Raw genomic sequence first — 21324 nt, forward strand, 5'->3', positions numbered from 1 at the left:
TTTTGGTCCACGGACGTGGGATTTTTTTTTAATATGCTTTTTTCATATTCTCTTTACCTCAATTTGTTGCTGAGATATCTGAATTTAAATGAAAAAAGATCCTTCTGTCTTTGATCATCGATATCTCAGCAACCAACGACCACACAGAAAATATAAGGGTAGTCTCAAAAACTGGAATAAATGTCTTGTAAGATCCTTTTAATCGTAAATCATTTCTTTGTTTTAATTTTAATCATTTTTGGAATTGTTTTTTTTACATTCAATTTAAAGAAAAGAGAAAAAATAACTTTTTGCGTTGTTTTCGTAAAAAAAATGTTTTTACAGTTTATGTGCCCAATTTTTGGTAGTCTACAGATATGTGAGTGCTTTTCGAGTGCATAAAAATTAGTACTTATTGAAGGGTTTTAATCCATTTGTGGTTGTTTACTTTCGGGAAAACAGCTAAATTTTTAGGATTCTGCCTTATTTTTTAAGTCACCAAATCCTGGTGCAGAAGCAAAATTTTCCATCCTACTCACAGTGGTCTGCGCCGGTGAATTTTAGTTGGCAATATTGATAAAAAACACTGAGTAACTGAACGACAGTTGGCAATAAAATGACAGTCAATGCTGTTCGAATCTGGCAAAAAAGCGCCCACTATGGAATAAATTTTCTTCTCATTTAGCGACTTCCGGCCACCACGGAGCATCTCCGACGGCCCATTAGTCACAAGAGCCGTCCAAGTGTCCAATCTTCAACGATCTGCATTATGTTGAGAATATGGTAATTGTAAGTTGAGCTTATCTGTACGGTAGCATCGCGTCCAAACCTACGTTGGACACCTGCGAGACCGCACCCCCGCACATCGTTCACCCCCGCAATCTTCAAAACAAAATCCGATAGACAACAAGTCCATTGAAGACAGTGAATGGGCCCGCATTGTACGCGCTTGTTGACAATTTAACGCTCTTTCCACGACTGCTTTTCCCGAATTTTATGAATGAGAGAGCCGACTTTGAATTTTAAAAGAAACACCTAAATAGCAATTGCTAAAATGGTTCAACAAAATTTTCAGTTTTTCAATTTATCGCTGAAATATCTGACTTTAAATGAAAAAGGATCCTTTTGTCTTTGATCATCGACATCTCAGCAAGCAATGACCATACAGAGAATATAATGGTAGTGTCAAAAACTGGAATAAATGTCTTATAAGATTCTTTTAATCATAAATAATTTTTTCTTTTTTTTTTTAATTTTAATCATTTTTGAAAAAAAAATTACCTTAAATTTAAAGCAACTTTTTGCGTTGTTGAGGCTAATGTTTTTCCAGTTTGTGTGCCTAATTTTTGGTGTTCTATACAGGGTTATTCATAAATATGAAGCAATATTTGAACCTCAAAAATGACCTATAAAATGATGTTAATTTAAATAATAACTCGTGTCCTATCTCTACTGATAAGAAGTTTACAGCCCTCGGAATGTGGGTATGGAAATTTGATTTTTTTGTAGAACTATTTGACCAAATATTATAAAATTTGGAACATTTCCCTGTGACACATACCCTTTAAACTGGTAATCACGAAAACCGGATACATAAACTCAATTTCCGGTTCCAGCAGTTGCAGGTCACATTTTCTGTGTTTTTCCATTTTTTTGCTCTCTTAACACCAATTTTTTATTGCCCAAATCGATAGAGTAATCAATTTCGATTAAAAAACGCATAACCTTTAATACCCATAAAATGGACCGTTTCAAAGATATTTTAATTTAAACTGAGGACTGCACAACGCTGAAACCAAAAAGTATGAATTTTGAATAAATGATATCCACGGCAACCAATGACCATGGTCACATAAATCCCTACCAGACATTTGTTAACTTTGACGATAAATTTTTGTGAATTATTTATAAATTAAATGCTACGAGATCGATTTGGATTTATTGTAGATTACGTTTGGAGTCTGATGAAGTAAACTCTTTTATTAAATATTTTCAATTAATCGCCCAAGAATGGTCCAATGTCAAAGTTGACAGATGCCTGACAGCGATTTGTGGAACCATGGTCATTTGTTACCGTGGATATCATCCATTCAAAATCCCTACTTTTTGGTTTCAGCGTTGTGCAGTCCTCAGTTTAAATTAAAATATCTTTGAAACGGTCCATTTTAGGGGTATTAAAGGTTATGCGTTTTTTATTCGAAATTGATCTCTCTATCTATTTGGGCAATATAAAATTGGTGTTAAGAGAGCAAAAAAATGGAAAAACACAGAAAATGTGACCTGCAACTGCTGGAACCGGAAATTGAGTAGATGTATCCGGTTTTCGTGATTACCAGTTCAAARGGTATGTTGTCACARGRAAATGTTCCAAATTTTAKAATATTTKGTCAAATAGTTCCAAAGTTATTACAAAAAAATCAAATTTCCATACCCACATTCCAAGGGCTGTAAAATTCTTATCAGTAGAGATAGGACACGAGTTATTATTTAAATTAACATCATTTTATAGGTCATTTTTGAGGTTCATATTTATGAATAACCCTGTAGATATTTGGGTGCTTTTCAAATGCATAAAAATTAGTGCTTTTTGAAGGTTTTTTTTTTGATTGTTTACTTTGGAAAACGGCTAAATGTGTAGGTTTCTGCCTTGTTTTTGAGACGCCAAACATTTGATTGAAAATTTATCGATGACCTGTGTGCATCGTTGTGAATTTTTCCCTAATGCAGTTGGTTCGGTCATAAATCGCATCCTAATTTAATGGACACGTCATCGCTGCTTATTTACGAGTATTTCGCTGTTGTAAAACATAAGTAGCTATTACTAGCTCGCCATCCTGTGATAAAATACGACGCTCTTCAAATTTAAGAGCGCGTGTCAGAGGTTACCGCCAACTCGATTAGCCCCCGTATGAAAAAATGCGCCCCCCAAGAAGACAATCTGTCAGCGGCAGTCCTAAAGGGTTGCGTCGCTCCTAAATCCTGAATAATCACCACCGTCTTGACATTAAAACAAAACCGACCTAAGATGGATTCCGCAATTCTAAAATGCAAATGAGCTGTAAAAGATCGGCCGACTTAGAAAAGCAGACGCCCAAATGGATGCTGGAGAAAGATGAATTGACGGAGGAGCAAGTTTTAATTGGGGGATTCAGCACCTAGCGGTGAAATGGATAATTATAAGGGGGCTGCTAATAGCTAATGTAATTAGTGGCAGGCTTTATTAATTGATGAAAAATTCGCCAGGTGGCTTTCGCTTCGCGAGTCGCGAGGCTTTGTCTTCGGCTATATTAATTGGGTTTTAGGGGGCGAACGAAGCCCCACAAGATTTAAACCAAAACTCGCGGCGATTTTTCTTATTTCAGTCTGCATTTTTGTAGCATCACGTTTTACCCACCGATTCCACAATCACTGTCATTAGAGCTCGCGAAATTCGCTTCTTAAAACTAAAACCATATGTCATTCGATACGCAATTTGAACGATTCTTGCGAGAAAGCATGTCACGACGGGTAAATAACAATAATACTAAGCGGTCGTAAGGGTTCGAAGGCCCCCAATTATTACTCGAATATTGGAATTAGGAGGCTGATGTGTGTCTGCTGTGCTCCAAAACTTATAATATTAAATGGCCAAGGGAGGTTTTCTTTTAGGATGTTGCTGCGGCTTACAACACGCGATATCAACTGGTGTTGCTCTTCGGGACGTCAACCCGGAGGCGACTGACCGGCTTTAAACTCCCTTTCGAAACTTTGGATTTCACTAATCGAAAAAATTGTATATTTGGTTGTCTAATCTCTTGCTAATTTACGATTTTTATACGGTTACCATGGTTACCTTGCATGTTTAGTTGCCTATACTAAAGTTTTTCAAAAAAATTGAAACAGAAAAATTATTACAAGTCCAAAATCAAGAGAAAAATAAACTTTTCTTTCCACTAAGTCAGAATATTGAAGTTTTAATTATACTCGCGCTCTAAAGAAAAAATTTTGAGAAAGGTAAGATATCAGGAACATGAAAAAAATGTTTAATAAATTCTATCTGTGAAAAAATTTTGACATTTGACATTTTTTTATGATATTGATGATCTTGTATACACTATGATGAAAAAAGGCGCCCGTGTTAACCCACACGTTATAAGTGATCTGTTATTAAAGACGAATTCGAAGACCAAAATTGGATTTGTGCTCTTATCAGTAAGATATAGACTTTCCTTTTTAGAAAAAAAATCTGTATAATTAACAGTTTTAAAATAATTTCATTGTTAAAGTCTAGATTTTGATACTGTTGACGGTGTTCTTAAAAAAAATGTGTAAAAAGTCTATTGAAATAAACTTTATTGAAGATGTTTGGATACCATTTCTTGGCTCCAAAGAAAATTTATCAATGTTGCAACATTGCAAATATCCTAGGATTCAGAAAATGTCCAAGTAATATTCAATTATTGGAAACGGTAACAACAAAAAAATCAATTTTCAATGTTGTTTGTTCTGTGAAATTTGAACGATTAAAGTCGAAAAGGTTTCCTAGATACGAAAAATACCTGAGTGAAATAGTTTTCTAGTAAAAGAAATTTGTGCAATATTGCCGCTTCGTGCTGTTAGACAAACTGTTTAAATTTTAAAAAGAATCTATTTAGACTATTTTTGGAATGATGGTCACAACGTTTCAATAAAAAAGGACGCGCCTGTTTCAATAAAAAAGGACGCGCCTGTTTCAATCGTGGGCGCCTTTTTTTCATCACCCTCTATAATTATTTAGTAGAGGTACAAAAATGTTGTCAATAAAAGCCACAAATAACATTAAACAGAGTTACAATTTAGAATACAGCTTTCTTGTTTCCTCTTCCAATAGCCTGTAGCAAAAAAACATGGAAAATTATTTTTCCAACAGAAGTAAATAGAGTCAAAGTGCAAAATTTAAATTCTCATAACTTCGAAATTTTTCTAGATAGAATTTTTTTTAAATTGCACGAGTTCTGGCGCACCTGTAGATTTGCTCGTTTGAGGTGAAGCAAAATATTTTATTCTTTTCCAGTTCTGGCAAATTTTTCTTCTCTTTTAAATTCAATCCGGGGACAAACTGTATAATTTTTTATTAGAAAAAATGTGTTTTTTTATTAAAGTTTATGCTATGAGGAAAAAAAACATTTGTGGTTTGAATTGAAATGAAGGCCATAATTACAGGAGGTTTTTTACATGTGGACCATTTCTCCCGGATTTACCCTAATAAAGACCAAAACAAAATAATACATTTATTGTTGCAATTTACTTTCAATGACATTGGCACCAACATTAAAAACAAGAAAAAACACTAGACTATTTTAACGCACCCAAATGAGTTTGTTAACAGCATTGCTAAAGACACAAAATAGAAACATGTGTTTTTTAAATTGAAATACACTCATGCAGAGGCGTAATTAGGAGTGGGCCCAGGTGATTCATTTCAGTTTTTGATTTTTCTTTCTTGTGTTGGCACAATCTCTAAATTTTGTTAGTTTTCCGTTGAAAATTTATCTTTTATCGAAATATGTAAAGATAATGCATTTCAAACTTACTTTAGCGATTTTCGTTTTGTTTTAATAAAATCTTTAATAAAATCTTCCGAATGAAAAATGCTTTAAATTTGTAGAAAAAAATGCAATTCAGATCTAGTTTTACAATTTACTACATTTTTTTAACAAAATATTTTAAAGTTAGTGAGTTTCTTAATGAAAAACACTCTAATCCATCAAAATTAGCAAAAATTACGCATGTTTGATTTAATTTGACAAAATTTCTGCTTTGTTTTGACAAAATCTCCTAAATTTTGTAAGTTTATCACTAAAAACGCTCTTAATTTAACTAAACTAGCAAAAATTTCATTTCAGATATAATGCGATTTTTTGCTTAAATTTTTTTAACATTTTAGTAAGTTTTTTTTAATAGAAAACGCTTCAAATCTATCAAAACAAGCGAAAATAACACATTTTAGGCTTAATTATACAATTTTTTTTGGTTTCTCAAAATCTTTCAAATTTATTGAGATTCTCGCTTAAAAAAACATTAAAGATTTATTCGATAAAAAACGTTTGATGTTTAAGGAAAATAAAACAAAAATAATGCATTATTCAATAAAAGTCCATGACAAAACAGCAAAACTTTTTTCTCTAAGAAAATTTTTTATTGTTATTGCAAATAAAGAGATTTTTTAAGCCGGTTTTTCTGAAGACATTTTTAATTTCCCTAACTGTTTTTTGAAGCCTGATATTTTGAAGTCTCGATTAATTTTTACATTTTTGAAAATTTCTGCAATAATTTTTTGTTTTGTTGCAAGTCTGGAATTTTTTAAATTGATATTTCTGGACAATGTTTAAGTCTCCTCAATTGTCTTTTGCAAAACTAACTTTTGAAAATTTTCAATTGACATTTTTTTAAATTTAGAGGAAACAACTTAACAAATCCAATTTACTCTAAACAAGGCAGAGCCTCACGAAATGATTAAGTATTTCGGCGGATTCATGTGTCATCCTCCAAAGCAGAGTGTTTTAATGCTCATTTTGAGAACAAGTCGCATTTTTTCATTTAATTGCGCGTTTTATATAAGTCACCAGCATTTAAATAACATACATTCCACATCAATTATTTTTGCGTATTTGATATTTTCGCAATTATTAATTTTAATAAGCAGTGTGACAAGACAAGGTGAAAAATTGGCCCTGTTTGGATTCGTTTACAAAACATAACATTGCACAGAGTTTTTTATTGAGGTGGTGACAAAACATTTTTTTTGCTACTTCAAGATGAAACATGTTTCAATTAGTCATTGAAAAACAATTTCATAATTTTTCTGGAAAAGACTGATAGCGATTGCACCTGCATAAACTGACCGATAAGGTTAATAAATAAATTTTCATTAGCGTCTTATTTTTTCAAAAAACAACTTTTTTTTAATTTTTGATTAAACTAATTTAAATCCCACAGTTTTCATCAGTCTTTTGTAGAAAATAAAATTTTAATAAGTCGAGTGTTTTTCCCTAAACTGGAATAATTATATTTAGATAAGAACACCTGTGAAACACTTGTCGCTTTCCTCAGACTATATAAACCGAAACCCAAATTAAAAATTTCAAATTGAATCAAAATGACAATCTCTGCTCTCCTCTTCATTGTTTTTCTTTTTGGGGGCGCCCACAGCACCATTGTTAGTAAATGTGAGTAAGATTTTTCTTTTTTTTGCAAATTATTAAAAAAAACTAGGCACCAATGGCCCTTTACCCGACGATGTCCAAATTGAAAACTGCGACGAGGAACCTTGCGTTTTTTATATCAACTCTGAGACCAGCATGACATTGAAATTCAAATCTCGTATGTATCCAAATTTCCATTTTTTTCAATGTTCTAAACAATTTTTTAGCTCGTAAATTAGTAAATATTGCCCCCAATGCTCTCGCTAATGTTATGGGTATAAATGTGACGTATCCTTTGGGTCAAGACAACGCTTGTGATGGTATTACCAACACCAAGTGTCCCATTGAAAAGGGGCAACAAGTTGAATATACCTATGGAATGACAATTTTGCCCATATTTCCCGAAGTGAGTCTTAATCTGGAATTCTCGCTTCAGGATAAGGACAATAACAATGAAAATGTGGAATGTTTCAAACTTGATATTCAGATAAAAAAGCCTTAAATGTAATTTTCCTTCCAAGTAAATAAAAAATTAGAAGTAGTTAGTGATTTTTTTCTTAAATTGGCATCACCAGTTTGGCAAACTGACTCAAATTCAAACGTCAAACTTTTGTTGGCAATTGTCAATCATTTGCGATCCTGATATAACAATAATTCAGTGTTGCCAATGGACGAATAGTTAAAAACCCTAGTTTATGACTTAATTAAAACGACTGTTTGTGTGATTAGTTGCAATGTTATGTAACATTCTTGTTTTTTTTTCAGATTCAATGTCAGCTGGGTCCAAGGCTGGAGGTTCCGCATTTGGGGCAATAAAAATTTGTCAAAAGTCACTCTGGTTTTATTTCTTCGTCCCTCATTAATGGTTGCAAAATAGTCTCAAAGAGATATTAATCATTTCTGATTAATCGACGCATTTGACTTGTTTTAAGGCATGCATACCAGCATGTAATAAATAACGTTAGAAGAAGGTGTCGATGGACTTGACTTTGATGAAGGCGGCTGCTTTTCCACCACACGGCTGGATATCGACGTCCCGGGGTTGTTTTAATTAAAAATAGTGTCGCATCACTGCGATACTCATCACAAAACTACTTTTGTCTTAAATTCTCATTAGTTTCAAAAGTTAAGGCCAAGTTCGGGACCAAGGAAAAGTTATTTTCATATAAATTGAACGGTTACTTTTTTCTTCAGCGAGCGTAAACAATATTTGCTTTTAATTGAAATTGTGTGTGGAACGAATTCAAGGACTTTAGACTGAGTTTGTTTTTATTAATCTTGTCATTACAACTAAAACTTCTTGAATAGTGTAAATGTTTGTGTTAAAAAAAAAGATGAATTATTGGGAATTTACGTTATCGCAAATGACTTTGACCCTTGAATTTGAGAGTCAAGGTTGTCAAACTAAGATTTTAAATGTGGCGCCAACTTGAGAATAAAAACAGTCATTTACAGTCACCCGGTATTTTCATATGTCAAGAAAGTTTCGTGTTAAATAATTTGTATTGGCAACACTTTATTTAAAAATTAAGTGATAATTGACAGGTCAAAAAAATCGAAAGCGTTAAGTTTTTTATTTCCTAGCCGTGTTTTCTGTTTTGTAATTAAATGACTTATGGAAAATTAACTTTGCCAGTGATTTTACATCATAACTGAATAACAGACAATTGCCTCTAAATTGCAAAACATTTTCACATTTGAATGTCAAGGCTGCCAAACTAAGGTTTTAAATTTAACGCCAACTTGAAAAAAAAAACATTCATTTGCAGTCACCCGGTTCTTTCATCTGTTGTGTCTAGTAAGTTTCATGTTAAATAATTTATATTGGCCACACTTTATTTAAAATTTAAGTGACAGTTGACATAAAAAAATCGAAAGCGTTAGTTTTCTTAATTTCCTTTCTAATTAAACAAATGAAAAATTAATTTCCATACCACCAGTAGAATTGTGACCTATTGCCAATAAGCCAACCAACGGACAATATGCTCAGAGCTGGTAACATTATTGCATAAAAGTTACCAAAAACAGTTTCAAAAAGTAACATCGAAATACCGTGTGATCAAATAAAAAATAAATTAGAGTAGGCGTCGATTAAATTATACAGTTGGCAACACATTGACTGGAATTTTTTCACACAAACTGAAAGTGAAAATGACCATCCACCGTTTTCCTCCTGTACAGAAATAAAAATTTTCTGCTCGGAAGTGAACATTATTTCACTCAAAAGGAATAAAACGCAAACTTGTCAAAGTTTCCGATAACATTTGATGTCAAAAATCAGGATTGCCATCTGAAAAACTTTAATCACCGCCTACTCTAATTTATTTTTTTTTGATCGCACGGTAGTAAAAATAGCTTTCCCTTTACATTGTGAGTAAAAAAAACACCATTTATTTTATAAAATTTATTAACAGTAACAGTAAATGGCCTTAAATAATAAAATAATTGGTACATATCCTAGTTCACTCCTAGTCCCGAGTCAAACAAAACACCTGACTCCTCTCCCCTTGGGCCCCTTAATTCGTCGGCGTAGACACATTGAGTAACAAGTTCTGCCCCCCTGGCAAATACGACACTTGCCTTGACCTCGACAACTGATACGCAATATCCTCCGCCGCCTCAATCCTCCTCAACTCCACCAACCCTTCTCCTGCATCCCCAAAGGCCTTCGCCAGCAAAATGGCGGCTTGAGCATCCCCCTCGGCCGAAATCACGGCCGCCTTTTTATTCTGCTCGGCCTTCTCCACCAAAAACCTCGCCTTCTCAGCCTCCTGCTGCGCCACCTGTTTTAACTCCACAGCCAGTGTGAATTCCCGTCCGAATGTCAAATGCGTGATGGAAATATCATCGAGGATAACCCCAAACTGCGACGCCCTCTCCGTGAGGTCCTCGCTGACCTTCTGCGAGACTAAATCACGCTGTGTGATGAGTTCCCCGGCGTCGAACTGCGCCACGACGGCTTTGAGGACTTCGGTGGTGATGGAAGGGAGGACGCGTTCTTCGTAGTCTTGCCCTAACACTGTGTAAATACGAGGGAGTTGGTCGGGCACGGGCCGGAAGAGAATACGAAGGGTGATGTTGACATTTTGGAGGTCTTTGCTTCCAGTGATGACGGGGACGTTGCGGGGGCGCGAACGCACGTCGAAGATGACGGGGCGTTGCACCCAAGGGATGAAAAAGTGGGTGCCCTCGCCGATCACCTGTTTTTTTATGCCAGAGAAGCGGTCGAAAATGACGGCGCGGTGGCCCCCATCGACTGTAAACACACTTTTACAAAACTGGAGTTTTTACGCAATTTTTACCATTGTATAACGCCGAATTGACAACGCCCCCGACTAGAGCTACCCCAAGGCCGAACTGACCAATTCTGTTAAATAACTGCGCCGCAGACATCGTTTATCTGAAAAAGTGTGAAAAATGTTAGGTTATGTCGGCCAAACTTGGTTTATCACAAAAAAATCCATGTGTGGTGTAAAAGACGTAATTAATACAAAAACATAACGTCTCTTACTATATTAAAAATAATTAATTACCTGTAATAAACTTAAAAACACAATAAATCAACCGGCAATCTCACGAGTCGCTCTTAAAACAAAATGGAAGACTTTGACATTTGACAGTGAAATTGGTGGTACCAATATTGGTAATGAAAATAACCGTATTTTGAATTTTTTAATTCGTAAACTTCGGAAAATGTTATCGGAACAATGTGATAATCAGTTTTACAACTAGTAAAGCGTGAATAAATCACACAAGAGTGGATTGTTTCATTATTTTTTCTTTGCTATTGGAATATTTTGTATTGTTGAGGTGACAGTTAATACCAAACTTGTTGACGAAAATAACTACACTTTGGAAAATAAGTTTGAATTTTTTATTAATGATTTTTGGAAAATTCAAAACAATGTGAAAAATAATCATTAACACTTTTACCTAATTACCAGTTTTATTTTTCCCGAAACAATTTTATAATCAAGAACTTACAAATGATAAACTACACGAATTGACAGTCTTTACGCTTGAAATTTAGAATTAAAACTCATGCACATTTTAACCCCTAAATCCCTAGTGAGCCTTTTCCTTTTGTGAGGCTGTGTTCCAGTAGTAGAGCAACTGTGCCACAAGGACCCCATTGGCTAAAGTGCTCGCAATATACGTTAGAATGACAATTTTATCTCCAGTTTCCTGAATAGAGGTAAAAATCCTCGCTAGGGACCCCATGAATAACATAATCAGAGTAGCAGCTGACAATTGACCTGTATTTCCATTTTTGTAATTACTATAAGCTTGAGTCAATTTCCCGCTAACTACAATGAAAATATTACAACCTTGCAATGTCCACAATACACTGAGAGGGGTCAAGCCACTCATTAAAATAAAATTGATTAACAAATAACCAACCAAGTAGAGGAGCGCTTTTGGGGTCGAGCCCCCATAATAGAGCACTAGAACCCCCACGAGGACTGTCTGTATTGCAAGAAACGCGGCATCGCCCCACGCACTGAACGGAAACTGTTTAAGAAAACTGTAAGATGCGTAAATTGTGATTGCAGTCAAGTCCAAAGTCACACTGAGCAAACTGATGCCTTCCCCGCTTTTGCTTCTGTAGATTTTGATAATTTGGGGCAATTTGACTAAAAGTGAGCCTAGAATTATGCCTAAACCTAGACATTTACTCAATGTTGATGAGAAACAGGGACCTGAAAAAAGTGTCAAATTGACATAACCTCACTTTGTGTACTCACCATCAAAAAAATTGAAATGAAGGAAATAATTGTCGTAGCAGTGGGGCGTAAATACTAATAAAAGGACTTGTCGAAAAAATTCTAGCGGTTGTGACCCCATTTTTGTGTCAAATGACAAGCTCAAATGAAAATGACACGTCAAGGTCGGTGGTGAGGTTAGGTCACGTTATTTATATTATTTGCGATTTTTGGTGATAAAACTAATTGTTTAAATTAAATAAACGTCATGGGTTCCTTTTGTCATCAGTTGTGATTAAATCACTTTATCTTGAGATTATTATCTAATTTTTGAATGTGAATCACCACGACCCATAACAGACTAAATCCATAACTTGGTCAAGTCATGTTAAGTCAACTGTTTAAGTTAAATAAACGTTATCGGTTTTTTTATTATCAATCCTGATTAAATTATTTTATTTTGAAATTTATTAATTTTGAATAATTGTTAACACCACGATTCATAAAGCGCAAGAACCATAACTCGGTTAAACAACTTGACAGAGGCGCGAAATTTCAAACGTCAAGATGAGTGTCCCATTGAAAAATGATTCCGTTATCGAAATATACCTTTCGCCAAAGAGCAAACGCAAGGTTTGGGACGCAAGCTCGGATTCGTGGCTGCCGTTCAAGACACCGTTTAGCCCCCCTGAGCCGAAAACCAAAAAACAACACGTTTATTTTCCTCGTGAATCGGTTTTAGAATCATATGCGGTACGTGAAATTTAGCTAAAAACGCGTTTAATTGTGCAATTTTAGAGTTTTTCGCTTGTTCCCCCCGTTAGTGAGGCTCCAAGTGCCTCCATTCTCAGTGTAAACACCCCGGACGAGATTCTTTCAATCAACGTAAACGAAATTCCAATTTTTGTATGTATCCGAAACAAAAATAAGTTTGTACGATGGACTTATGCGATTTTAATTTGTCATTTTTTGCTCATTTTAGCCCTTCTTTTGCTCACTAGATTCTAGTACGTATTGAAGAGAATTTTATTTTAAAAAACTCACGTTTTTTTTTACAGTCACCCAATTTGCGATTTCTTTCAGGAAAACTGGCTTATTTTATTCGTAATTTTCATGTGAGTATCATGAAAGCAAAGTAGAGACTCTTTATGTAGTTTCAGAATGATTTATTTGGCACTGGAAGTAATGTTGGTTTTTAGTATCAAACTGCGGCGTTATTTCCCGTCCAATTGTGTTGTTTTTTTGCTACTTGTGAGTAGTTTTCCTAATTTGTGGGTGATTTTAACTGTTTTCAGACTTTTTGTGTAGGAATAACTCTAGTTTCAAGCCACGCACCTTTGAATATCATCTGGTCAGCGATTTATGGCATATCTCTCACTGTTGTGGTTCTTTTTACAATAATACTACTTTCGTGCCAACACAAAGTAAAGATTAATTGGTAATAACCGATTTTTATTTCGTAATTTTCAGTGGGACGTAACTTCTAACTGTCTTCATGTTTTCACGTTTTTTTATGTAGCGTTTATCACCGGAATGGTTGTGATTGGGTTGAATTTTATTGATTTTACCGAATACGATCTCTTGTTTTTGCTTTTAACTTCGGCACTAATGCAGTTATTAATTATGGTGAGAGAAAAACTGAAATTGGTTAAAATTTATGATGCGTTTCAGTGGCTCCTATACATGACTCGTCAAATCGCAATTTGCGAGGAAGAGCGTCTTTTATTGCAAGAGTACATTTACGGGGCTATCACCCTTGCCATCCACCTCCCCCTCTTCCCCATGTCCATAATCAAGTTCATTAAATACTGTCGAAAACTATGATATTTGTCGTTTTATTTTCCTGTCATTGTTTTGACACTTTTCAAATTTCTCGAGTCATGCCCCGCTACGTCGGCAACTTGAACCAGCCCCAAGTGGCCTCCATCGCCCAAATGGGGGAAGCCCGCTCCCAGACGGTAAGGAGCCCCAATCCCGCCTCACCTCACCGATGCCTTCCAGGGGACCCCCTCGCGATACACCATCGGCGCCACTGTGAGTAGCTACTACGCGGAGGACGTCCTCCCCGAGGACCAGAGTGTGGTGACTCGCCTCTTCGCCTTGTCCTTCCGGAACTTGCGCAACCGGAACTGGTTCGTCCAGCACGTTTTCGTGATTGTGGGCTTGCAGATGCTCTTCTCGTTCGTGTTTTACTTCGTGACGCTTTACAAGCAAGTGGGTTTTGGGGCGATTGCATCGCTAAATGTGCTTTTGCAGGGATGGTGCCTCGAAGAGTCTGGCCAATAACTGGATCCTCTTGTTGGTCATTTTCACGTAGGTGTTCTTGTGGGGTTTTGTGAGAGTAATTGTGGGTTTTAGGGCGTTTTCGGTTGTGATTACGGCGTTTATGGTCTGCTGCTCGACTTGGATTCGGCAAAAACCGATTAATTTAATTTGCCTTTTTGTCATTGTAGGGGGGGTAAAAGGGGGTTTTGTTGATAAAAACTTGTTTGGTTTTAGACACTTTGCGTGATTCTCATGTTTGGAGCGCTTGCTAGTAAATTTAACTTCGCTTTAGTCATGACGAATCTCTTCGGATGTCTCACTGTGGTTTGTTTTATGATTTCGTTGATTGCGTCACAGAAAAAAGTTAAGTATTTTTATTTTGAAAAGTTTTAATAATTCGGGCTTGGCAGTGGGAAATTATGAGTCTGAATATGTGTGGTGTTATTATGGCTATCACTGTTGTTGTGTGTGGAGTCGTCGCATTTGGCTTGTATTTTTTATGTAAAGATCTATTTCGTTGGGATTTCATAGTCGTTTCAACGATTCTAACTATTCTGGATGTTGCGGTAAGACCACCATTTTGTTGGAAAACAAATTGTTTTCTAATTTTACAGTTTATGATACTTCTTATGAGACAAATTATAAAAGAACAAATATTGAACACATCCGATTTTGTTTTTGGAGCAATTGTAATGTACATGAGCATAACGACTTTATACGTCTTCAAGGCCATAACCATATTATTTAGGGATAGAAAACCACCAGATGACACTGTTTTAGAAAGCTGAATTTATTGTATTTTAAGTGTAATTTAAATAAATGTTGGTTAGTAAAAATAAATTTGAATTTGACAACCATGGTCGCCAACCTAAAATTCAAATTTAGTACCAATCTGACAACGTAAAAATTTTACAAAATTAATTGTAGTTTTAAAATTGAGGTTAATGGAAATAGAGTTTTACCTCAATTGAAAAAATAACGCAAATCCTGAAACCAAATAAAACGGTTTATCAATATTTATTACTTAAAAAGAGTAGAAAACTGTATTTTGACAGTTCGGAAAAACTTTACTAGGTAGCGCTTCAACTAAAAATTTTAATTTAAATTTAAAAACAGGTTTACCATTATTTATAATTTGTCACAAAACTGTCATTATGAGAAATCTTGACCTGTCACAACGTCTCCAAAATGGGTGACACCACCCCCGAAAAAGTCAAAGATGGTTCCCCACAACTCCCCCAACCCGAAACAGAACTTGAAGTCCTTGTAATTCCCTACCAACAACCCCAACAGCCTCCCCCATACCCCGGCCAACCGCCCTATCAACCCCAACAAGCTTACTACTACCCCGACCCCACTTACGACCAACGACGAACCCCCGTCTACCAGCAAAGAACCTACCAAGAGCCTTACGTAAGTACATCAAAATTTTGATAAGATTTAACAATTTTTTAGGGTGGTTACCCCCAACCGATAAATGTCGCTCACGCACCCCCAGTAAGGCAACGCCAGTCTGACTTTGGTTTCAACTTTTTCGGTGGTGGAGAAATTTTTACTGATGCTTTTGATACTATCAAGATTCGTAATCGGTTTGTACAGAGGGTGTACACAATTTTGTCAGCGCAATTGGCCTTCACCTTCGCCTTTGTCTTTCTTGTGGCCTATGAGTGCGTAAAGGTTTTTGAATATTTGGAGCTTAATTGGATTTTTAGGAAAAACACGAGGATTTTTATGATTCTATATGGATTCCCTATTATGATTGGTGCCATGTACGTGTCGTAGTCTCCCTATACAGGGTGCGCCAGAACTCGCGCCTCAGAGAAAATTTTCAAGTAAGGTAAGACACCAGGAACATGAAAAAAAAAATTTTTTAATTCTATCTGTCAAAATTTTTTGACATTTGACATTTTTTTATTTCTATTTAATGATACTGATGATCTTGTATATGTTTTTTTACAATTATTTAGTAAAGGGACAAAAATTTTGCCAATAAAAGCCACAAATAACATTGAACAGAGTTACAATTTAGGATACAGCTTTCTTGTTTCCTCGTTTAATAGCCTATAGCAAAAATACTTGGAAAATTATTTTTCCAACAGAAATAAATAGAGTCAAAGTGTAAACTTTAAACCCTCGTAACTTCGAAATTTTTATAGATAAAATTTTCCATGTTCCTGGTATCTTACCTTATATGGTATTTTTCTCTGGGGCGCGAGTTCTGGCGCATTCTGTACACACAACTTTTAAAAAATAAGTTATCAATGCGTTCTTAGTCAGGCAACCAGTTATACACCAAAAAAGAAACCTGTAACTTGGAGACTACTAAAAATGAGACTGAAAATATATTTCGGTAAAAGACTGTTATTTCAGGATTGTCTTCTTCACTGTTTATTGCTGCGTGGTGTGCACTCAAGTCCGACATCATTTCCCTTTAAATTTTATTTTATTGGCGATTCTAGTAATGCGATACCACAACCTGAAAACTTTTCTCATTTCAATTTCCAGACAATTGCAATGACTCTACTTTTAATGGGTCTCTGTGCAAGAGTACCATCCCTGATCATTTTATGCGCAGTTGGTACTACTGCAGCTTTATGTACAATGGTGTCCCTATTTGCAATACAAACTAAGGTTGAACTAAAATACTTTTGAAACTAAATTAACTTTTTTTTTAGTGGGATGTTACAGGTTGTGGAATGTGTCTCTGTATAGCGACTGGTATGTTAGTTCTCTATGGTCTGGTAATCATGATTTTGGCTCTTGTGGGCATACGAATGCCCATTTTACACGTCGTGTATTCGGCTATTGCCACTCTAATTTTTACTTTTGTAAGAATCAAATTTAGTCAAAAAACAAACTTAATTTTTTTTAGTGGCTGATGTATGACACTCAGATGATTGTTGGGGGGCGACGACTGGAACTATCACCCGAGGAATACATCGTGGGGGCTCTGAGTCTCTACATTGACATTGTTTACATTTTTATGCACCTGCTTCAATTGTACCAATATTGCATGGGGGGTGATAATTGATTTTTTTCCGTCAAATTGGCAACTGTAAAATTATAAAATATATTTTAGTTACACTGTAATAACTCTGATTTTTGGATAAATGCAAAATAGAGTCAACTGGAAACCGGATAAGACGCACCCTAAAAAGTTTGGTATCTGGAAAAAAAAACAATATAATTTTGTGTTTTTTTCCCTTGTGTTGCCAAACCTGTATAAATTTATCCTCTAGTATAACTCCATAAACAAGCCACTGCATTGAGACAATAAAACTGGCCAAAATGATGGGAAACGGCAGACTTTCAGTGTCTTTCACCCTAACAACGTGCAGTAGTGAGGCAAGTGGGGCGGCAAAGAACAAGATTGTTACAAAACAACACACAATTCCCAAGGAACTTTTCGCTTCTTCAAAATTCTCTCGGTGTTGGATGTAGACCAAAGTCGCGACCAAAACGGTTACACAACCGGCAACTTGGCGTAATACTGATGACTAAAAACGATTTTCTCGAATGAGTAATAATTAATCAACGAAATATTCACCTTCTTGATACTATACATGACGAATGTGACAACATAGGCAAAAAATAAACTGACTCCGATCGTATTCACCAAAATTATGGAACGGTCTTCGATAAAAAAACCATAACGGAGCCACAGACTCGTCGATAAACAACCACTAACAAAGGGAAATGGGGAAATATCGCCCGTGCTTTTATTTCTCGAGATTTTTAAACAAATCAAGCTGAAAATTCACAAATTCATTATTGGTTTTTACCAGACTTGTCGCCCTTACGTTCCACTTAAGAACTGCAAAATTGTAGAGATTGAGGCTGTGGTGGCAATCACATTTTTGTAATCTTCCAACATTATTGCACATTTTTGAGGACTGATTACAAATATTGATAACGTGGATAAACGTCAAAATGCGAGAAGTAGGCAACACAGAATACACAAAAATGCCCGACAATGTGCAAATAGACGAAACTCCATCTATTTTTATTAATTTCCCAACATAAAACACGTATTAACATAAATGTAGTTTGAAAAATTTGTGTAAACAATAATAATAAAAATGAAACAATTTAGTGTGGTGTTATTTTTATGTTTCGCTCATCTGTTGTTTCGGTCCTTAATACGATTTTTTAAAATTATTTAAATTGTAATTAAGAAATTAGCAAACACGTTTTGGGGAATGACTGGGTGTTTTATTTAATTGTAGTAATTTGTTGTAAAAAGCATGTTTAATATAGATAGTTGTATTTTGTCCATTTCATAAGTATGGATAGTTGCTTGTATGGATTATGCGTGGCCTAAACGTCAGAGATATGTGTACGTCCTTCCACCGAATTAAGAAAATCGGTTTTTCGCTCAGTTCTCTTTAATATCTTGTGCGATAAAGCAGTTTTTTCAGTGCTTCAAGTGATTTTTTAAACGTGAAACCGTCATAACCGTTCAAACCTCACCGAAAAATGCTCAAACCATCCCAGTTTTACAACCTACCAATCAAGCTTATCTATTTATAAACCATTTTCAGTATTTCGAACCCTTTAGTGCTGTCTGACAATGGCAACCCTTCAGAAAAAGTCATGGAAGCTCCGTAAGTCAGTCTAACCTGAAAAAACCGTAATAATATCTCAATTTCAGAGGAGTTGATGGCCCACGACGCCAAAGTGAACTGTCTGTCTTTGGGGCACAAATCGGGCCGCGTGATGGTGACCGGGGGCGACGACAAGAAGGTCAACTTGTGGGCCATCGGCAAGCACACTTGCTTCATGAGTTTGAGTGGCCACACAACCCCCATTGAGTGCGTCCAATTCAACCAGTTTGAGGAGCTGGTTTGTGCCGGTTCCAGGGCCGGAGCCCTCAAAGTCTGGGACTTGGAGGCGGCGAAACTCGTTCGCACCCTCAACGGGCATAAAAACGCCCTCAAATGTGTGGATTTTCACCCGTATGGCGATTTTCTCGCCTCGGGGAGCGCTGATTGTTCGATCAAAATGTGGGATAGTAGGAAAAAGGGCTGTATTTTTACCTACAACGGTCACAAGGGTACCATCAACAGTCTGAAATTCAGCCCAGATGGGCACTGGATTGCCTCCGGGGGCGACGACGCTACGCTGAAAATCTGGGATTTGAGGGTTGGGAGGGTGTTGAAGGATTTCGGGGAGCATTTGAATTCGGTGACTTGTGTCGAGTTTCATCCACATGAGTTTTTATTAGCGTCGGGAAGTGCCGATCGGTCGGTGCAGTTTTTCGATTTGGAGAATTTTACTGTAGTGTCGAGTGAGAGGGATTTGGGATTAGTGAGGTGTATGTGCTTTAATCCCGATGGGGAGAGGCTGTTTGTGGGGCTTAGGGATTATTTGAAAGTTGTGGGATGGGAGCCCAATAGGCTTTTTGATTCCGTGATGGTTAATTGGAGTGGCGTGGCTGATATTTCTATCGCTCAAAATCAACTGGTAAGTATTTGAAAAAAAAAAACACAATTTTTGTTCAAATTATTACATCAGATGTCTAATTTTAATTCTGAAAGTCTGTTACATCAGAGCACAAACGTAATTTGCAATTTATATTCAACTTTATTTGTTTTCTTAAGTCGATTACAAAAATTTTGTGCATCGGGTCAAAAAACTAAATATAAATCGATTTGTTTCAAGGTTGAGAAAAACCTTTCTCTGACGATTTATTATTGAAAACTTTCGCTAATGCAGCACGTATGGAAAGGTACGAAATCAATTCTTGTACAGTGTTGCCAGATCAGATCAAATGTCACCAGATCTGGTGATTTTCATACTAGTCAGGTGCTTTTTTGGAAATGAAAAACTGTTGTAACTCTGTGGTTAAATCAGGTTAATAATTTCGCATTTTTTCGAGCATTTTACACGTTCTTCAGCCAAAACTTGACAATTTCGTAATTTTTTTTATCTGTTTTTTTACATTTCGAATGCTTTACATTTTTAGCTTTGAAACGTAAAATTTCGAACAAAGCGAAAATCTAACAAAATTGGCCAAAACGGCGTTATTTTTGCCTTTTTCAAGTGTTTTAGTACGTTTTTGAGATAAAAACAAAAAAAATCAAAATTTTTGTTTAGCGGGCGGAAAAATTACAAAATTAAATCGAAATTGATTTTATTTTTTAATTCATTTTTGAACCAGAGGCTCTTTTATTTCACAAATTGCTTAAAAAGTGGAAAAATAAATTGAAATTGATGTTATTTTGTTTATTTTGCTCGATTTAACTAGCTTTTGTGCAAAATTGAGTCAAAAATAAGCTGAGAAAACACAAAATTTGGCCGAAAATGCTTTTAAGCAAGATTTTGTACTAGAATATCAGATTTCTTGTGAAATTTTGCTAAAACACCTAAAAAGTCAACAGTATAAATCGAAAATTATATTATTTTTGCAATTTTTGAACATTCTACTACATTTTCTTTGTAAAATTTTGTTAAAAATAAGCCGAATATTCAACAGTTTTTGTAAAAATGGTGTTTTTTGCTTTTTCCGAGTGTTTATAACCATGTAATTAAAATAAAACCAAACTATAAATTTTTTGAAAAATTTTGTTTAAACAAGGTGATAAATTACAAAATTAAATTGAAATTGATGTTATTACTTTTTTAAATTTCGCTCGGTTTAAGTAGTTTTTTTATCACAATTAAGGCAAAAATAACCCGAGAAAATACAAAATTTGATCGGATTGGTACCAAAACTCAGGTTTTTGCGAGATTTTGTTAAAACAACCAAAAAATCAACAAATTAATAAGTTGAAAATTTTATTATATTTTTACAATTTTCGAATGTTTTGTAACGCAATTATTTCGAAAATTTTCGTTAAAAAAATACTAAAAATTTAACAAATTTGACCAAAAATGGTATTTTGTGCTTTTTCCAAGTGTTTAATTTAGAGGTAAAACCCAAAAGTTTTCAAAGAATTTCGTTTAAACAGGCTGACTTTGATGTTATTTTGTTCATTTTAAGTCAAAACCCAAAAATTTTCGAAAAACTTCATTTAAACAGGTTGAAAAATTTCGACTTTGATGTTATTTTGTTCATTTTGAGTCAAGAATGAGCCGAGAAAACACAAAATTTGATCCAGAATGCTTCTAAGCAACTTTTTGTACTAAAATTTCGTTAAAATAAACCGAAAAATCTATAAATCAAGTCAAAAATTGTATTATTTGTGCATTTTTCGAACGTTTCAGTACGTTTT

The 21324-nt window shown here is 35.2% G+C and overlaps 8 protein-coding genes across 12 annotated transcripts in view; 5 read left to right on the forward strand and 3 right to left on the reverse strand.

The window, feature by feature from the left end:
* Positions 1 to 7975, forward strand: part of LOC123012425 (NPC intracellular cholesterol transporter 2 homolog a) — a 328174-nt gene extending 320199 nt beyond the window's left edge. The window contains exons 1-4 of one of the 4 annotated variants that reach the window (XM_044410325.1): positions 6961 to 7166; positions 7213 to 7320; positions 7370 to 7646; positions 7908 to 7975. In XM_044410325.1, the coding sequence (XP_044266260.1) occupies positions 7097 to 7166; positions 7213 to 7320; positions 7370 to 7644 (453 nt within the window). In that variant the 5' untranslated portion in view covers positions 6961 to 7096 and the 3' untranslated portion in view covers positions 7645 to 7646; positions 7908 to 7975. Of the gene's footprint in view, positions 1 to 6960; positions 7167 to 7212; positions 7321 to 7369; positions 7647 to 7907 lie in introns of those variants that run through there. The other 3 variants (XM_044410326.1, XM_044410328.1, XM_044410331.1) reach the window with 3 other exon arrangements.
* Positions 7976 to 9531: 1556 nt separating this feature from the next.
* Positions 9532 to 10760, reverse strand: LOC123012986 (protein l(2)37Cc). Its single transcript, XM_044411247.1, has 3 exons — positions 10676 to 10760; positions 10445 to 10542; positions 9532 to 10398 (listed from the first exon to the last, which is right to left on the reverse strand). Exons 2-3 carry the CDS (start codon positions 10533 to 10535, stop codon positions 9659 to 9661), a joined length of 831 nt encoding a protein of 276 aa, XP_044267182.1. The 5' UTR covers positions 10536 to 10542; positions 10676 to 10760; the 3' UTR covers positions 9532 to 9658.
* A 309-nt stretch (positions 10761 to 11069) lies between these two features.
* LOC123012689 (mannose-P-dolichol utilization defect 1 protein homolog) lies at positions 11070 to 12321 on the reverse strand. The gene is made up of 2 exons (XM_044410762.1): positions 11888 to 12321; positions 11070 to 11842 (listed from the first exon to the last, which is right to left on the reverse strand). The coding sequence occupies exons 1-2, from the start codon at positions 11985 to 11987 to the stop codon at positions 11208 to 11210; spliced, it is 735 nt and encodes a 244-aa protein (XP_044266697.1). The 5' UTR covers positions 11988 to 12321; the 3' UTR covers positions 11070 to 11207.
* Positions 12030 to 13669, forward strand: LOC123012686. The gene is made up of 7 exons (XM_044410760.1): positions 12030 to 12598; positions 12644 to 12852; positions 12904 to 12960; positions 13006 to 13096; positions 13141 to 13269; positions 13316 to 13471; positions 13517 to 13669. The coding sequence occupies exons 1-7, from the start codon at positions 12413 to 12415 to the stop codon at positions 13667 to 13669; spliced, it is 981 nt and encodes a 326-aa protein (XP_044266695.1). The 5' UTR covers positions 12030 to 12412.
* Positions 13670 to 13682: 13 nt separating this feature from the next.
* On the forward strand, positions 13683 to 14944 carry LOC123012687. The gene is made up of 7 exons (XM_044410761.1): positions 13683 to 13803; positions 13847 to 14055; positions 14102 to 14158; positions 14204 to 14294; positions 14345 to 14473; positions 14521 to 14676; positions 14725 to 14944. The coding sequence occupies exons 1-7, from the start codon at positions 13726 to 13728 to the stop codon at positions 14896 to 14898; spliced, it is 894 nt and encodes a 297-aa protein (XP_044266696.1). The 5' UTR covers positions 13683 to 13725; the 3' UTR covers positions 14899 to 14944.
* Positions 14945 to 15233: 289 nt separating this feature from the next.
* Positions 15234 to 17273, forward strand: LOC123012929 (protein lifeguard 3-like). 2 transcript variants are annotated; one of them, XM_044411164.1, is made up of 8 exons: positions 15235 to 15523; positions 15566 to 15777; positions 15823 to 15879; positions 16481 to 16568; positions 16616 to 16741; positions 16786 to 16938; positions 16983 to 17130; positions 17190 to 17273. In XM_044411164.1, exons 1-8 carry the CDS (start codon positions 15299 to 15301, stop codon positions 17198 to 17200), a joined length of 1020 nt encoding a protein of 339 aa, XP_044267099.1. In that variant the 5' UTR covers positions 15235 to 15298; the 3' UTR covers positions 17201 to 17273. The 2 variants fall into 2 exon arrangements, with proteins under 2 accessions (XP_044267100.1, XP_044267099.1); XM_044411165.1 differs by having other exon boundaries at positions 15234 to 15523; positions 16786 to 16828; positions 16983 to 17199.
* On the reverse strand, positions 17167 to 18072 carry LOC123012930 (sugar transporter SWEET1). Its single transcript, XM_044411166.1, has 4 exons — positions 17911 to 18072; positions 17658 to 17859; positions 17329 to 17607; positions 17167 to 17276 (listed from the first exon to the last, which is right to left on the reverse strand). Exons 1-4 carry the CDS (start codon positions 17982 to 17984, stop codon positions 17190 to 17192), a joined length of 642 nt encoding a protein of 213 aa, XP_044267101.1. The 5' UTR covers positions 17985 to 18072; the 3' UTR covers positions 17167 to 17189.
* Positions 18073 to 18432: 360 nt separating this feature from the next.
* LOC123012554 (katanin p80 WD40 repeat-containing subunit B1) overlaps positions 18433 to 21324 on the forward strand; it is a 31041-nt gene continuing 28149 nt past the window's right edge. The window contains exons 1-2 of the mRNA XM_044410560.1: positions 18433 to 18714; positions 18762 to 19573. Of these exons, the coding sequence (XP_044266495.1) occupies positions 18681 to 18714; positions 18762 to 19573 (846 nt within the window). The 5' untranslated portion in view covers positions 18433 to 18680. The remainder of the gene's footprint in view (positions 18715 to 18761; positions 19574 to 21324) is intronic.

Source organism: Tribolium madens, unplaced genomic scaffold (genome assembly GCF_015345945.1).
Source record: "Tribolium madens isolate multiple individuals breed KSU strain unplaced genomic scaffold, Tmad_KSU_1.1 Scaffold_96;HRSCAF=242;Tcas5.2_LG5, whole genome shotgun sequence".
Lineage (NCBI taxonomy): Eukaryota > Metazoa > Arthropoda > Insecta > Coleoptera > Tenebrionidae > Tribolium > Tribolium madens.